We start from the raw sequence: 18518 nt of genomic DNA on the forward strand, positions 1-18518 counted from the left end.
TGAAACCCCAGTAGCAATGAGCATAGTGGGTGCCCAGATCTGGGTTTCTAAATACTGTCTTTACCTCAAAGGAACCAGGACTCCCTGGAGAAATGGCTAATTCTAGGTTCAGGTAAGAAAAATATGGGAGGAGCCTAGAGATTTCTTTTGTGCTAGGAAGTAAGGAAGCCCTCCAAATATGGGAAGCACATTGAAAAGGGCTCTCCCAAATCTTGTGTAATTTGAGCAACAAAATAGAGTAATGTATTATAACCCATAGAGGAAAATAAGAATCCACAAGTCCCTACTGAAATAAATGAATTGGGAAAGCTCTTCAGAGTGCTAACTAAAAAAATGTAGGAGGAATGATGGGATTAGGCAGTCACCATCATAATGGTATCGGATAAAGGCAAGAGCAGTCAATGAGTGCAATGGCTTGTGGGTAGAGGATTGATGAGGAACAAGATATTGGTGAATTATCAGAATAATTCCACATAAAATCTATTCAAGTACAAAGGGAAAAATAGTGACTTGGCAGTGGAGAAAGTTGTAGACATCAACTTGACTAGATGAGGGTTATACCAAATGATGGGTAGGTATAGCGTATGCGTAGTATATCATTTCTGTATATTCTTTTTAAGAATGTATGTCCTGAATCTGGTTATGATTGAAGGTTGCCCTAGAGAATGATAAGCCTGTATTATAGTTAAGAGCATGAAAGATGGGGAAAGACCAAAGAACTGTTCCAGATTGAAGGAGACAAAGAACACACAAAATGTGTTCTTGGATAGGACCGTGAACCAAAAAGCAAAGAGGGATATTTGGGACACTTGATAAAACTTTAATGTGTCTGTGGGTGTTACATCAATTTTGATTTCCTGGTTGGGAAGAGTGTATGATGCTAATACAGCAAAGTGTCCTTGTTTTGGGAGGTACACATGGAGTATTTAGAAAAGGAATGCGGATTCATGTCCTAAAAAGATACATGCACACACCTTTTCTGTAGAAACAAATAGTTTCTGTAGGTTGGAAACTATTTTAGAAATAGGAACAAGATAGTAAACATACTTCTTGATTGTAAATTTAATCATTCTCTTTTTTGTTTCTGTATTTACAGATACATTTTGCTACACTTGTGGAGTGCTTCATTCAGTAAATTGGTTGAATAAATACTGTAGTTTATCCAAGAATTTAAGAATTCTGTGTGTTTTAATAGAAGTGATAAATACATTTTTGACTTTGTGTTTCAGAAAGCTGAAGTTGATGGTAGTTTAAGTGACAGCCATGTGTCTCCTCCAGCCAAACGCACTTTGAAGCAGCCTGATTCTGTTTGCAAAGACAAATCAAAATCACGAAGTACTAGTCAGCGAGAGGAATGGAACGTATCAACTGGACAGGCCAGGTGAGAAGTGAGAACTCATCAGTTTTTTAAAATGAATGATTTGATGTGATTCAAGGATGATTTTAATGTTAATTTTCTTCAATTGTAAAGCCACTAGTGTCTAGAAATACTTACAAATTGTATTAAATTTATTTTACCATTTTTGTATGTAGTTTCATTTTCTTTAAATATGCCATAAAATGTTTGTCTTATTCAAATATAGTGTATAATAGAAGCTATTATTACTATAATAGTAAGAAGTTTCAAAGGTCTTGACTGTGTACATGTTTATAGTCCTGAAAATTTAAATAAAAACATATGGCTGGAGTTACATTTTTTATTTGAAAATAAGGTAAAATCTTCCCTTTCTAAAATTATTAAATATTGTACTTGAATCAGTATACTAAAGTGTAATATAATCTAAAGAAATCTTTACATTTATCTGCTTGTTTTCAACTTAAATTTGCTTTTTTCTGGTTCAATATATGTCAGGAAAACTGAATTTTATTCACTTACCAATATAAATGGTAATAATTTAATATAGATATAATAGGCACACAGAGGAAAGGTTTACACTTTGAATTCAAAATCTTTAGCTTGTCTTTTCTCTAGAGTCTTTGATGTAGAAGTGCTGATGATGTACTGACTGCAAACAAAAGTAAAAGAGAGATCCTTTTGTTTCTTTCCTCCTTGAAGTATTTAAAAATATTTGGATTTTGCATGTATAGGTAAATTCTGGATATTGTTATTCTTTATTGAAAAAAATCTTTGGGGTTATATAGACTTTAACAGGCATTTGGCAGTTCCTTAAAGAGTCCTATCTATTTTAATATATTCCAGAAGAGGTACCACTTCAAGTTTTTTATTTTGTGTTGTCTGGGACTTAAGTAGAAAAATAGGTGAATCATAGCTTTTTCGTTTCCTTTCCCGTACTCATTAATCTGTGAGATGAGACAGATCCACATCATTATAATGATGTTACTTGAAATGAGTACTGCCCTTTAATTACACTTCTAGAATTGATCTACCTGTTGTGATCAGTATCCTGAATTTATTAAATTAGTGAATCAGGCTTCTTTTTCTAGATAAATATTTCTGAAAAATGTTCTGTGAGTGTTAAAGTATGTCTTAACTGTAAGATAATTTCAACAGTTTAATTCAAGTATGAGTATATAATACAGTACATTTCCCACATCTTATCTACTCAGTCTTTGTAAATTGATCTTGTTCATATCTTTCATATTAAAAAACCTCAAAAATTTTTTTTAAGGAGAGAGAATTTTGCTTCCATTTTGGAACCTTAGAGTGATACTCCTTTTTAAAAAAATAGTAAGTACATTTTGAATAAAAAGCTTAAGAAGTAATGGATACTAACAGAATTTACTATTTCTGTTTGGGCAGAAGAATAATGTTTAGCAGTTCACAGTTTAAAAATTTTTTTTAGTTAAACTATCATCTATGAATGTAAGTGCTAAACTGTTAGAATTTTTTGGTGTTTCAGGTGACCTGAAGAGAAAATGCATTTGACCTATTAGATTTGACAGAACTTAATTTTAAGGAAAACTTGTACTTAAAAATGTTTAGATTTTGAGATAGTACATATACAAAAATCACGACTTACCTGAAGGCTGTATTTGTTTTTATGTCATGCATCTGAGAATCCTGATTCCTGTATTTTGGTAATCTGAGGTCTTACAAGCATCTAAGATAAAATTATTTAAGTTGTTCCACAAAAATCATTCATTGCAAATATAATTCTTTTGTAGGAAAATTAAATATAGATAAGAATTACTGTTACCTGTGTAAAATAATCCTAAAAGGCTTTGTAAGGACTGCTAAATTTGTTAGAGAAATTTCTGTTGATTGGTTAACTTTTCTTTTTAGAGATAGGTAATTAGATGAAGATAGGGGTAAACGTGGAGCTATAACTTGTAATTCTTCATAACTGATTTGAGATAGATTATTTTCTTTTGAGAGAACTCTGGGCTTATATATTTGAAGGCCCAAGGTTATCAACATAATTATGATTGATGATTTTTATATAAAATGAGGATTTTTTTGGCCAAAAATCTTTACTACATATTCTTTATCTTTATTCTTTTTTGTAGAAATCCACAGATACACATGCTAACCTAGATAGATGTTATAGCTTACAAATATTTTGAGTGCAGAATTCCATTATATTGACTTTTGTTGGCTGACATTTAGTGACTAGACATTTATTTAACTTGGAGGCTGTGTGTGTTTTGGGGGGAGGCAACCTGGAGAATGTGGCATACATTTGACATTATGGAATAATGGAAAGGCATACCTGAGATACAGACAAAATTAAATCTTTGATAAGACTGTATTCTTAATGCAATATGCATGGAAATTTTGTTTTGTCGTCAGAGCATGAAGGAGTAATGAAGTTGGTCTAGCCTGTGTTAGACTGCTGAGGCACATTCCACTGAAGGATGGTAGTGGTTTTAAGGTCTTTTCCAAACTGAGGCTTTTACTGGATTGGGGTTTAAAACCCTCATAAATTATTAAATCCCTTGGGTTTATATGGAAAGGGAGACTAAGTGACAATTTTAAGTCTAGTATTACATTGGTAGTGTGCTCTAGGTAGTTAAAAGTGTAGAAAATTTTAATGTAATAATCATCTATTGTAAAGTGATACTGTCTATTTAAAAAATGTAGGAAACAGATACAAGGAAATACTCCCACTTTTTTCAAAAATAAAAAGGAGACTTTGTAATCAAAAGGATTTATTGTAACCGGTGAACCCACTGGTTGCATCTTTTTTTGATTTTATTTTTATTAAGGAATCATTGATACACAATCTTAATGAAGGTTTCACATGAGCAACATTGTGGTTACTACATTCACCCATATTGTCGAGTCCCCCATTGTTGAGTCCCCCTCCACCTCATTCTAGTCGCTGTCCATCAGCATAGTAAGATGCTGTAGAGTCACTGCTTGTCTTCTCTATGCTGTGCTGCCTTCCCGGTGACCTACATTGTGTGTGCTAATCATAATGCCCCTTAATCCCCTTATCCCTCCCTCCTCTCCCCACACTCCCTACCCCCTTCCCTTTGGTAACCGCTAGTCCTTTCTTGGAGTCTGTGAGTCTCCTGCTGTTTTGTTCCTTCAGTTTTGCTTTGTTTTCATACCCCACAAATGAGTGAAATCACTTGGTACTTGTCTTTCTCTGCCTGGCTTATTTCACTGAGCATAATACCCTCTAGCTCCATCCATGATTCAAATGGTTGGATTTGTTTTCCTTTCATGGCTGAATAGTATTCCATTGTATATATGTATCACCTCTTTATCCATTCATCTGCTGATGGACACTTAGGTTACTTCCATATCTTGGCTATTGTAAATAGTGCTGTGATAAGCATAGGGGTGCATATGTCTTTTTGAATCTGGGATCTTGTTTTCTTTGAGTAAATTCTAAGGAGTGGAATTCCCAGGTTAAATGGTATTTCTATTTGTAGTTTTTTGAGGAACCTCTGTATTGCTTTCCAAAATGGTTGAACTAATTTACATTCCCACCAACAATGCAGGAGGGTTCCCCTTTCTCCACATCCTCGCCAGCATTTGTTATTCCTTGTCTTGGATGTTGGCCATCCTAACCAGTGTGAGGTGATATCTTATTGTGGTTTTAATTTGCGTTTTCCCAATAATTAGTGATGTGGAACATCTTTTCATGTGCGTGTTGGCCATCTGAATTTCTTCTTTGGGATAAGTGTCTGTTCAGATCCTATGCCCATTTTTTAATAGGGTTATTTGCTTTTTGGGTGTCGAGGTGTGTGAGTTCTTTATATATTTTAGATGTTCACCCCTTATCACATATGTCATTTGCGAATATATTCTCCCATACTGTAGGATGCCTTTTTGTTCTACCGATGGTGTCCTTTACTGTACAGAAGCTTTTTAGTTTGATGTTGTAAGTCCAGGGAGAGGAAATCCCAGGGCAAAATACCTCTAAAAACCGAAATCAGTCAAAGGGAGAAATAAAGTTTAAAACCCGTTCATTGCTTACAAACTGCAGTCCAGGGCCATCGTTCTCCTCTGCTCCTGAAGAAGCAAGGAAGCAAGCAAGCCAGCCCCTTTCTTTATTTAAACTCTCAGATTCAGACACGTCCTTGGTTGCTCAGGTAATTATCCATTGACATGGAGATGAACTCTCCAGCCCTGAGGATATGCAAATGCACTAAAGCCAGGAGAGATATTCTGGAAATGTTACTTTACAATTTTACCTACAATGTAGTCCTATTTTTTCATTTTTGCTTTTGTTTCCCTTCCCTGTGTTCAGGAAAAAGTTGCTCGTGTGTATATTCAAGAGATTTTTACCTGTTTTCTTCTAAGGGTTTTATGGTTTCATGACTTACATTCAGGTCTTTGATCCATTTTGAGTTTATGTCTGTGTATGGAGTTAGATTGTAATCCAGTTTCAGTCTCTTACATGTTGCTGTCCAGTTTTGCCAACACCAGTTGTTGAAGAGGCTGTCATTTCCCCATTGTATACCACTGGTTGCATTTTTTTTTTTAATGTATCATTGATACACAATCTTATGAAGGTTTCACATGAGCAACATTGTACCACTGGCTACATTATAAGTGGTTAACTTTTGGGAACATTGTCTCAAGAGACTTTTTAGGCACATATCTCAGTATTCTCTTTTTTTATACCGAAGCATTTCATATTCTCCTTTTTTTCCTTTTTCTTTTTTACAAAGAGAAATGATTAAAGTAAATTAATAGCAATAACCTATGATTGTAAGATAATTGGATTGACTAGAGAGAATTCCCCCCACCACACTTAGAACAGATCTTTCATTAGGGAGGAAATAAAAGCCAACTAAGCATTGTCTTCTTCAGAGGGACAAAAAAACTGCTTTTTCCAATGATGTTGCTCTTGCTTAGAAAAGTTTCAGATTTCCTTTGTAGAATTTTAGGGTTAGCATCTTACTCTTCTGAATAATTTAAGTATGTGAAATTCCAACCATTTGGTTTTGCATACAGCTAAAATTCATTTGAATCCAAGACTTGTGGTTAAACTGATTAAACTGAGTTAATGTTACGTTGGGCCCAAAGCCAAAGTATATTTAAGAAGTAATAAAATTGATTTTTCTATGTGGTATTAAGTGAATTTTGAGAGTGATTCTAGAGAATTACAATCTTCTAAGGAATGACCTATTAATACATTAGCTTCATTACTTTATAGTCAAACTCAATAGGCCAGGAGAATTGTGTGCTTTTCATGCAAAGGCGCTAAAGTGAAGTACTTTCTAAGAGGTGATATATTAGGACAAGATAGTTTTTGTTGTTTTCTGGGGGAAAGGAGGGCTGTTTTTTTGTTCTGCTTAATTTTTTGATATTCTGAGGACCTAATAGTTAAGAGTTTTTGTTCATATCCTTTAGTCATCCTAGCTGTGACCTTTATTAGGCAGGGCATTTATAATTAATATTTATAATTTAACATGATGAGTGCTGGACTAACGAAAAACATTTGAATATTTTAGTTAAAAAAATTTGTGCAAACTACATGAATGGTAGAAGACAATCATATATATATATATATATATATATATATATATATATATTACCTTTTCTGAATGTCCTTCCCCTTGTTTCTTATTTATCTTTGAAAATAATTGTTGGATATTTCAAGAATACCTTAGTAAATTTAAGTTGAAGCTCTTCTATTATATAACAATTTATTTCTTGTCTTTGATCTTCCTAAATAACTTTCTAATAAGGTGTACTGTGATTTTTTAAATTAAGTTTGCACTATTTGTTGGTCATTTAAGTATCTTCCTAGTGGCTTAACACTTCTCTTCCTCCACCTAAAAGGGCAAATTGTACAGTGACTCTTTTGAGAAATTAGGTGTATTTTTGACAGTTTAGAACATGTAATGAAATAAATATTTTGAAGAAATTATTAAATGGTATTGATGTTCAAGTATTTTTTTCTTCTTACAACTTATTGTTTGAATAAATTTGTCATTGTTTGAATTTTATTTTGTTAACCAAACCCAATAATGTCTGTGACTATTGCTGCTTACAGCATTGTTAATTTTATGACACATTTAAGCTTAAGCTTTTTCATTTGATTTTCATTTATAGAGTTGAGGACAGAGTTCAGTTTATAATTGTTATTAAAGCTGTTTCCTAAAGTAATGAGATCATTCTTAGCCAGTATATTGTATTTAAATATTATTAGAGTAAAAAATGTCCTTACTCTTTAAAAAGTAGTATTATATTACTGACAGTTTCAAGATTAAAATGATTCCATCAGTATTGCTTTTATTGCTTCTCTAAATGAATGTTGATATGTTTGCATATTAAATATAATTGTGTTCTAGGTTAACTTCTCAGCCTGGTGCTACATTGCCAAATGGACACAGTAGCTTATGTGAGTATTCTATTATCAAACTGGTTTGTATTGAAATTCTTATAGTGTTAGCATCAGTGTTAAAGTGGGATAAAATAGAGTGATTTACTCGTATGCTTAGCATAAGGTTGGAAGTAACGATTTCAATCATAATAAATAAGCGTGTTAATTATTAATTTTTGGAAAATCAGTATAACTGAAATAATTACTATGACATTATACAGTTACAGAAAATTCAGATTGATTATTAAAGCCATTAGGAGGTTATGATGATCTTTTTGTAGTCTTTTAAAAATATTTTAATTTTCTTGTTCTTTTTATACTCTTTACTTTGAAATGGAAATATCTCTCTTATAGCCCTTCGAAGCCATCCCCTTCGAGGAGAAAAGAAGGGAGATGGGGACCTTTCTTGTATGAATGGTGACATGGAAGTCAGAAAAAGTTGTCGTTCCAGGAAAAACAGATTTGAAAGCGTGAACCAGAGTTTGTTATTTGATCAACTAGTAAATAGGTATGAATGCTTATGAAGTAAGCAGTTTCATTTTAGTTATTTGTTTTTAAGCCAGTAATGTTTTTAAAAACAATTTAACCACTGACTTAGCAATAAAATACAATTATTTTAAAATTTAATTTGAATTAACCATGGTTAGCAGTGATTATCAGTTTCTAGTCAGTTTGTCAGATTCAGTACAATTGATATAATAGCTAGAATTTTCTCATCCTTCTTAAGCTTTTGTATGTAGCTAGATAATACAAATAGTAATTTTGTTCATCTTCACTACTATAGTCCTTTCATATATACTCATTTAGTGTTTGTGTTTTTGACATTTTTCAAGCAACATTAAGTTCCATTGTTGATATATAGTAAGCATAATTTTACTTAGTACATTTTGAATTAAGGTCTTTTGAGACTGGGTATGTGGGATCTAGCTAGTGAATGAGACTAGCTGACTACTCAGTACCACATGAAATGAAACTTTATTCTTTTGAGATAGTAAATCAATTTACTTAATCCTTGCAACAGCCTTAAGAAGGGAGTCATATAATCCCTATTTTGTAGGAGAGGAAATTACATTCTAGAGTGATAATGTTAAATTTCAGTATTAGTTATTGTTAAGTACTTAGATCAGTATCTGGATACACAGTAAGTACTGTATAAGTGTGTTTTAAAGATAAAATGTGGTAATGCCAGTGTATATTTTGTGGATGTCAGTGTTAACTGATTTCTAAAAATATCTGTTTAGTTAACCTTATATTAGCTTTAAACTTCTCACAAATCTTTTATCCTGTATAATTCTTAATACTATCTTTAAATGAAAAGATTGAATTTTTTTTTTCAGTGCCTTGGATCTGGTAGCCTATTTGTAGTGGCATTATAAATCTTAATATTTGGAGCCTTATAAACAAAATTCTTCTATTTTATAAGTTTTATTTTAATAAGTATATTAAGTAGAAGATGGTCTGGTTCCATCTGTTTTTGGGCATTGTCTTCTGATGGATGTTGGTTCAGAAAGATATTTAATGGGAAGTTATACAGAGTTACATTATCAGATGATTTATGCTTTGAAGAACTCTTTTACATGTATGACACAGTGTATGGTCCCACAATTGTCTAAACTCTAGTTTTATTATATGATTGTAGTACTGCTGAAGCTGTACTGCAGGAGATGGACAACATTAATATCAGACAAAATCGTAGATCAGGAGAAGTAGAACGACTTCGAATGTGGACAGATACAGAATTTGTGAGTATATTAGTTTAAACAACCTTTGCAAGTATTTTATATTTTGAGGACTTTAAAGGGAGAGTTAGCAGTGTTTGGGTTTTCTTGAGTAAACAGAATTGTTCCTTCTTCATTAGTTTCAAGGCTCATTTCAAATGCTGCCCCACCCCAGCAAGAAAAGGGTCATCTCTCTGAACTGTAGAGTACTTTGTACTTCCTTATGGCATTTAACTTGTTTTACTTTATTTTATAGTTACCTGTGACTTATTTTTCCTCTTGTCTCTTACATTCATTGATTTTAGGAAGCTTCATTTTCACAAATCTCTGCCTTGCAAATAGGTGCTCAGTACATTTCATTGAGTGGGCATGTCCCTTTAGTTTAATGATATTTATAGCTGGTAATAAATTCCATATTACTATTTGACAGATTTCTCTCTTTAAAAGGAAAACATGGATATGTATTCAAGAGTGAAAAGGCGAAGAAAATCACTGAGAAGAAATAGTTATGGGATACAAAATCATCATGAAGTCTCTACTGAGGGTGAAGAAGAAGGTTTGTGAAGCACCTTATGAAATAAATGCTGAAAGTTCAGTGGGAGGGAAGAAAATTGAATATAAGTAATATTCATGTAATATTGTGGGTGGGTGATTTTTGGCTTGAGAAGTCTATGTTGTATAATTAGGAATAATTTTTATTCAGTTGGCATTCTGAGTTTTCCTTTCCTTCTTTTGGAAAAATGCCTTGACTGTACACTCAACATTGTTATGTAATGCATCTTATTAGTATCTATTGGTAGTCTAAGTGACCTAATCTGGTGTGGTATTTACTGTTTGGTTTGCTTGTTAGGTGAAGCAGCTTTTTCACTAGGTACCTTCTACCTGGAAGCCTCTGTTCATAGTCACCTTCTATCTTCCATTCATAGTCTCTGAATCTCTGATTATTTGGGTCCCAAATTTAGTTATGGACTGAGAGTTAAATTGTCAGTTTTGGACAAAGAGGAACTGCTACTACCAGTGGAGAGGTTGGTTGTACTGTCTTTTGCTAAGTCTTGTCTGGGTTCTGAACAGAAGAACTCCTGACTGAATTTGTAGGGCTGGAGCTGGGAACCTGATGAAAGCACATTTTACCCCAAGGATTATAAATTGACAACCAGTACATCTGTAGGATTTAATACTATCGATGTTAATCTTTATTGAAATGAATTTTCAGAAGATTTGGTGTATGATAAACACAGCATAGTTACTGGTTCTCACTGTTTGTGTAGCTTAGATTGAGAGGAGTGTGTTTCTCAAATTCTGTAATTAATATTAGCAAATTTTGAAGAGCTGATACTTCTAGTGAAGTTATTTTATTGAGCAACTATTATTGTTACAGCTAGAACCTCTATATATTGCTTCCTTTGGAGAAAATCAGTGTAGGTGAGACAGATTTATAATGTGATTTTTTGCCTTTTCATAAACTGAACACCTTTGTAGAGTTTCCAAAGTAGATTTACCATATATAGAATTTCTTCCAAAATAATGTGTTATTGGGCAGGTACTTTTCCTCCTCCATTCTTTATATATTAGGTATCATATTCTGTACTTTTTGTCTATCCCTTGATTGACTTTGGGGGTAGTTAATTTAATTTTGCATTTGCTTAATAATTAGCTGTTTACTTTCTTTACTGTGGTTTTATTACCTCTGGTGACAGCTATTCAGTCTTAGGAACCCTTCCATCTATAGCAGTCCCTCCAAAATAGACTGCAGAGATGGTTTGTGGGAGGTAAACTCTCTCAGCTTTTGCTTATCTGGAAATTGTTTAATCCCTCCTTCAAATTTAAATGATAATCTTGCTGGATAAAGTAATCTTGGTTCCAGGACCTTCTGCTTCATGGCATTAAATACATTATGCCACTTCCTTCTGGCCTGTAAGGTTTCTGCTGAGAAGTCTGATGTTAGCCTGGTGGGCTTTCCTTTGTATCTGATCTTATTTCTGTCTCTGGCTGCTTTCAACAGTCTGTCCTTATCCTTGATCTTTTCCATTTTAATTAGTATGTGTCTTGGTGTTGTCCTCCTTGGGTTCCTTGTGTTGGGAGATCTGTGGATCTCCATGGCCTGAGAGACTATCTCCTTCCCCAGATTGGGGAAGTTTTCAGCAACTACCTCCTCAAAGACACTTTCTATCCCTTTCTCTCTCCTTCTTCTGGTATCCCTATAATGCGAATATTGTCCCGTTTGGATTGGTCACACAGTTCTCTCAATATTCTTTCATTCTTAGAGATCCTTTTTTCTCTCTGTGCCTCAGGTTCTTTGTATTCCTCTTCTCTAGTTTCTATTTCATTTATTGTCTCCTCCACCGTATCCAGCCTGCTTTTAATACCCTCCATCATGCTCTTCAACAATTGGATCTCTGACCTGAATTCATTCCTGAGTTCTTGGATGTCTTTCCGTAGTTCCATTAGCATGTTGATGATTTTTATTTTGAACTCCCTTTCAGGAAGAGTCACGAGGTACATATCATTTAAATCTTTCTCGGGAGTTGTATTAATAATTTTACTCTGGACCAGGTTTCTTTGGCGTTTCATATTTGTATATGGCGCCCTCTAGTGTCCAGAAGCTCTATTCTGGAGCTGCTTAGCCCCTGAAGCAATGTTGGGGGTCGCAAGGGAGTGGTATTGGTGCCTGGGGGGAGGAAAGAGCTCTTCCCCGCTTCCCGATGGCTGTGCCTGTCTCCACTGCCTGAACCAGTGGGCCGAACACACAGATTTAAGCTTTTGTCCCAGAGCAGCCAGATATGGATCCCTGCTTTCCATCCCAATCTTCCCAGGAACTCTGCCTGTCCCAGCTTTCCAACCCCATAATCAGAAGAGTATGATGAAAGCACCATGAAATGTAGGTTTGTGCTCCCAGTGCAGATCTCCGGAGCTAGGTGTTCAGCAGTCCCAAGCCTTCCACTCCCTCCCTGCTCCGTTTGTCTTCCTCCCGCAGGTGAGCTGGGGTGGGGGAGGGGCTCAGGTCCCTTGGAGCCTCAGCTCTGGTATGTTACCCTGTTCGGTGAGGTCTGCTCTTTTCTCCAGGGTTATGCAGTCTGGCGCCGTCCTCTTTCCTGTTGCTCTCTCAGGATTATGTACGCCAACTATATTTTCTAATTGTATCCAGTTTTAGGAGAAAGCCTCTGTCTCTCCTCTCACACTACCATCTTTAATCTGTGCAGGCATTTTTGAAAAAATAATTTTTTGAAGGTTTAAGACAACTTATTTGGGTGCAAGTAATTCATAGTATTATTTAGATAAGTGATACTGTATTTGCTGATTTTTCTCTATAACCTAATAAAAATTTTAAAAACTTAGGATAAGTTTTCAAGTGTCATGAGTAAAATGTAAACTCCTTTGCACTTTGAGTTTCTTGGTTCACTCAGCATTGCTGGCAGTTTGAAATTTTTTCCTGTGTTTTCCTAAATATTATTAACATACTCCTTAATATGTTTGTACTATATTGATAATTTTTGTTGTTAAAAAGTTAATCATAAAGTATATTGCATTTGGGAACCATAAGTATATATCATTTTCATCAAACCTTTATTTTAAATTGTAAACAGATGTTCCATCATAGCTATAGCCCAACCACTTTTTAAAAATAAACTTCTAGGATTTATGTACATTAAAATTTATTTTTAAAGTGTGTAGCTAGGTGAATTATCATAAAGTGATCACTCATGTCAAGAAATAAACTATTACAAATAGCCCAGAAATCTGCTTCATGCTGCCTTCCAATAACTACCTGCACTTTCCTACCAAAATAAACAAGTCCATGCTTTTGTCAACAGGCCTAACAAACCATTATACTGGCAAGAAAAATTGCTTTTGCTGTGACATTACTAATTGTCTTGTAAGAATATTATTTTGAACTGCCAAGTGGCATTTGAATGCTAACATTATTCAGTGGTTAATAGGACATTGAGTGAAGTTTGCTGTAGTAAACTTTTGAATCGTTTTCTACTACTGCTTTATATGACCAAAGAAGTTGAAAAGTCATAGGTAAACCAGTAAATCAAGTATGATCATATTTACTTAGCAAAGAACAATATTGATTATTAATAGGAAAGGCATTGTTTTTTATATCTAACCAGGTTGATTTATGCTGCTTCATAAAATGACACTTTTAAATGTCACCTATGCAGAAAGAATAAAAGATTAAAACAGTAATTTTTTTCTTTGTGTGTGTGGGAAAACTAGAATCTCAAGAGGAAGATGGAGATATAGAAGTTGAAGAGGCAGAAGGAGAAGAAAATGATAGACCATATAATTTGAGACAAAGAAAAACAGTGGATCGATACCAAGCACCTCCAATAGGTAGGAGACTAAATAACTTATTTCTTTTTTGTAGTTGAGTAGCTTATTCTGTTCCACCTCTTTAAATAAATTAGTGTTGTTGAATTTAAAAGGAGGAAATCTATTGTGGGTTCCATACTTCTTGTTTTGTGTATGTTTCTCTTCATGCACACAATTGAAAGAAAGTTGAAGTACACAGTTGCAATATAGAACTATATAGAGCATGCATATTTTATTTAAAGAACCTTAAATTTAATAATAAATACTGCTCAAACTTTCATATTTTTATGTTTATTGAGCACTTTATTTACAGCAGTTCTTTAGGGCAAGTATCTCTGTGTTCCAAGTGGTTTCTCTGTTTTCCAAGTAATTGAGCCGAAGTCACAAAAGTAGTACATGGCTGCCACTTGACCAATACCTAAGCTTTATTTTTTTTTAATAGAAGGAAAGTATCTTAGTGCTGCTAAGTCTAGCGACAAGTAATCAGTTCCACAGGTACTGTTCTATTGATTTTTTACCAGTTCTTGGGAAGTTCCATCACTATTGATCCTTTCAGTTTTTTTTAACATATAATCCACATATCATGAAATTCACCATTTTTGATGATTTTTAATCTGTACAACTCAGTGGGTTTTCGTATGTTTACAAGGGTGTGCAGTCATTACCACTATCTACTTTCAGAACATTTTATTACATCTACACTTTCTTCCCTCCAGCCCTACTAATGTAGGCAACTAATAATATACTTTCTGCTTCTGTGGATTTGACTAAATGTGACCTTTTGTGTCTTAACTTCTTTTCACTTACAATAATGTTTTCAAGGAAGAACATAGATGCTTGTACTCAAACTCATTATGCTCTAAAATAGTGATTGATTCTCACAGAGTTATCTCACTAGAAGCTTGCCCAGGTGTGCAGACATTTCTCTACCCCTGTTAGAAGTCTCTGTCACAGGTAGTCCTGTTAATAATGGGGGAGGTGTGTTAGGACAGAAAAAAGATTAGGAACCATTTTTCTAGATATCTTTTTTTTTTCCCAGCTTTTTTGAGGTATGACTGAAGAACAGCCCATTGCCATTGTATGTATTTAACATGCACGACATGCACAACTTGGCAAGTTTGACATAACCTTAGGTATATACCTATGAAACTGTGTCACCATGATCAAGATAATGAACATGTTCATTAACCTCACATTTCCTCCTGCCTGATTGTAATCTACTTCTTCTGCGTGACCCCTCCTGATTCTTCAGCGAGCCACTGATTGATATGCATTCTGTTATCATAGATTAGTTTACATTTTCTTGAATTTTATATGCAGTATATATTCTTTTTTGTCTGACTTCTTTCTTTAAGCATAATTATTTTAAGAGTTATTCAGATGCTGAATATAACAATAGTGTGTTCTTTTTTAGTGCTGGGTAGCATTCCATTGTGTGGATATATCACAGTGTGTTTATCCATTCATTTATTGATGGACATTTAGATTATTGACGTTTCTTGTGTTTTGCTGTTACAAATTAAGTGGTTGTTTTGATCATTCATGTATAAGTCTTTCCAATATGTTTCCATTTTTCTTATAAACACCTAGGAGTGAAATGGTTGGGTTTATGATAGCTGTATGTTTAACTTGCCAAGAAATTGCCACAATGTTTTCCAAATTGTTTGTACTGCTTACATTCTTATGAAGTATATGAGAGTTCAAGTTGCTCCATATTCTTGCCAACCCTTGGTATGATCAGTTTTTAAAATTAATCTTACTATGTATTTATTGTAGTTTTAATTTACATTTTTCAAAGGACTAATGTTGAGCATCTGTTTATGTGCTGATATGCCAGCTTACCTCTGGTGAATTGTCTTTTCAAATCTTTCCTCTTTTTTTATTTTTTTTTAATTTTAATTTTAATTTTAATTTTGGTGTCATTAATCTACAATTACATGAGGAACATTATGTTTACAAGACTCCCCCCAATCACCAAGTCCCCCCCACAAACCCCATTACAGTCACTGATCTTTCCTTTTTTATCAGTTGTATTTTTAGTGAGTTTTGAGAATTCCTCGTGTATTCTCGGTATCAATCCTTATTCAGATACGTGATTTGCAAATACTTTCTCAGTCTGTTGCTTGTTTTTTTGTTCTCTTAATAATGTCTTTCAAAGAGCAGAATTTGTAATTTTAATGAATTCCCGTTTATCAGCTTTTTAATGGATTTTGCTTTCTATGTTGTATCTCAGAAATTTTAGTTTAACCCAAAGTCACAAAGACGTAATTTATCATCTTTTTATGATGTTTATTTATACCTTTTAATATCAACACAAAGTTTTTATTTTGGTTGCGCTCCTTCTACACAGCATTTGAGACTTGAAGATACATGACTAGCTTCTATTCAGAGAGTTAAGAGAAATAATTTCTGTTCCTTAATACATCAGTTTATCAATTTAGTATTAGTTATTTCTATGTCATCCTGTTTTTTTTTTTTTTTTCTTTAAGTACCAGCTCATCAAAAAAAGAGGGAAAACACACTGTTTGATATTCACAGATCTCCAGCAAGAAGAAGCCATATCAGGTATGTTTTGTTAGATTTTGAAAGTAGAAGATATTTATATCTATCGTTTAGAACCTTTAAATAATATATAATGTAATGCTTTATAATTAGAATATAGGTTTTGATGGTGTTAATAATAATGCCAATAAGGGACTAAATAGCATCTTCCTTTTTTTAAGCTAGTGACTAATAGTTATTATCCTACATGTGATTATTATTTTCTTGGTTCAGTTTGCCTGGAACAGTTACTGTTTTAGCAATTATGTTCCCTAAAGGTACACAGCTCTCTGATATCTAGTATAGTTGAATCTAAGCAACTCACATTGCTTTCATTTGAAGCATTGGTTCAGTTACTCCTTGGCTACTTTTTTTCCCTTTTCTTTTACATTTGTGTACAAAGGAGACTTTGTTTTTGAGACTTTGTCTCAGAAACCTTGTTTTCTGAAAAGGTAATATAAATATATTACCTACGGCTCAAAAATAGAAATTAAATTTGAGTATGAAAAGCTTTTTTCTAGCCTTAGTAGTCTCTCACTCTCCCTTCATTATATTGTTCATAGTTTGTATATCCTTAGGGATTATGATCACATAAAAGTATGTATATATGTGCAAATACATATATTGATTGTTACCCCATCTTTTTACACAAAATGTCCTGTGCACATTGTCCTAAACCTTGTTTTTGCACTTAACTGTTTTTTTATTTCAATATAAATTTCACATTTGTATTTATATTTGCATAATATTACACTGATACATGTACTATAATTTTTGAACTACTCCTTTATCGAGAGTCAGGTTGTTTCCAGCCTTTTACTATTACAAAATATGATGTAATGAATAGTCTTGCACAGTCATCATTTTACATGTGTACAAGTTCATTTGTAGGATATAAACTCAGAAGTGGAATCTCTAGGTTAAAGGGAATATGAAATTATAATTTTGATTACATTCAATGGTGTTGAATCAGGTTTTGGTTCATCCAGCAATATATATTAAAAGTGCTAGTTTTTCCATATACCTGTCAGTAAAATATATATTCTCAAGCCTTTGGGATTTTTGTTTTGTTTTGTTTTGTTATCATTAATCTACAATTACATGAAGAACATTATGTTTACTAGAGTCCCCGTTCACTAAGTCCCCCCCGCCACAAACCCATTACAGTCACTGTTGTCAGCGTAGTAAGATGTTGTAGAATCACTAGTTGTCTTCTCTATGTTGCACAGCCTTCCCCATCCTCCTCTGACATTATACATGCTAATCATAATACCCCCTTTCTTTTTCCCCGCCCTTATCCCTCCCTTCCCTCCCATTCTCCCCAGTTCCTTTCCCTTTGGTAACTGTTAGTCCATTCTTGGGTTCTGTGATTCTGCTCCTCTTTTGTTTCTTCAGTTTTTCTTTGTTCTTATACTCCACATATGAGTGAAATCGTTTGGTAGTTATTTTTCTCTGCCTGGCTTATTTCACTGAGTATAATACCCTCTAGCTCCATCCATGTTGTTGCAAATGGTAGGATTGGTTTTCTTCTTATGGCTGAATAATATTCCATTGTGTATATGTACCACATCTTCTTTATCCATTCATCTACTGATGGACACTTAGGTTGCTTCCTTTTCTTGGCTATTGTAAATAGTGCTGCGATAAACATAGGGGTGCATCTGTCTTTTACAAACTGGGCTGCTGCATTCTTAGGGTAAATTCCTAGAAGTGGAATTCCTGGGTCAAATGGTATGTCTGTTTTGAGCATTTTGAGGAACCTCCATACTGCTTTCCACAATGGTTGAACTAATTTACATTCCCACCAGCAATGTAGGAAGGTTCCCCTTTCTCCACAACCTTGCCAACATTTGTTGTTGTTTGTCTTTTGGATGGTAGCCATCCTTACTGGTGTGAGGTGATATCTCATTGTGGTTTTAATTTGCATTTCTCTGATGACAAGTGATGTGGAGCATCTTTTCATGTGTCTGTTGGCCATCTGAATTTCTTCTTTGGAGAACTTTCTGTTCCATTCCTCTGCCCATTTTTTAATTGGATTGTTTGCTTTTTGTTTGAGGTGCGTGAGCTCTTTATATATTTTGGATGTCAAGCCTTTATTGGATCTGTCATTTATGAATATATTCTCCCATACTGTAGGGTACCTTTTTGTTCTATTGATGGTGTCCTTTTCTGTACAGAAGCTTTTCAGCTTGAT

General features: G+C 33.9%; 1 protein-coding gene across 2 annotated transcripts in view; it reads left to right on the top strand.

Moving 5' to 3' along the window:
- ATAD2B (ATPase family AAA domain containing 2B) overlaps positions 1-18518 on the top strand; it is a 149663-nt gene that overhangs the window by 18625 nt on the left and 112520 nt on the right. For both annotated transcript variants that reach the window (XM_037005564.2, XM_037005565.2), the window contains exons 2-8: positions 1230-1381; positions 7717-7766; positions 8103-8256; positions 9388-9490; positions 9914-10022; positions 13688-13804; positions 16273-16348. In XM_037005564.2, coding sequence (XP_036861459.1) covers positions 1230-1381; positions 7717-7766; positions 8103-8256; positions 9388-9490; positions 9914-10022; positions 13688-13804; positions 16273-16348 — 761 coding nt within the window. The remainder of the gene's footprint in view (positions 1-1229; positions 1382-7716; positions 7767-8102; positions 8257-9387; positions 9491-9913; positions 10023-13687; positions 13805-16272; positions 16349-18518) is intronic.

Source organism: Manis javanica, chromosome 1 (genome assembly GCF_040802235.1).
Source record: "Manis javanica isolate MJ-LG chromosome 1, MJ_LKY, whole genome shotgun sequence".
Taxonomy (NCBI): domain Eukaryota; kingdom Metazoa; phylum Chordata; class Mammalia; order Pholidota; family Manidae; genus Manis; species Manis javanica.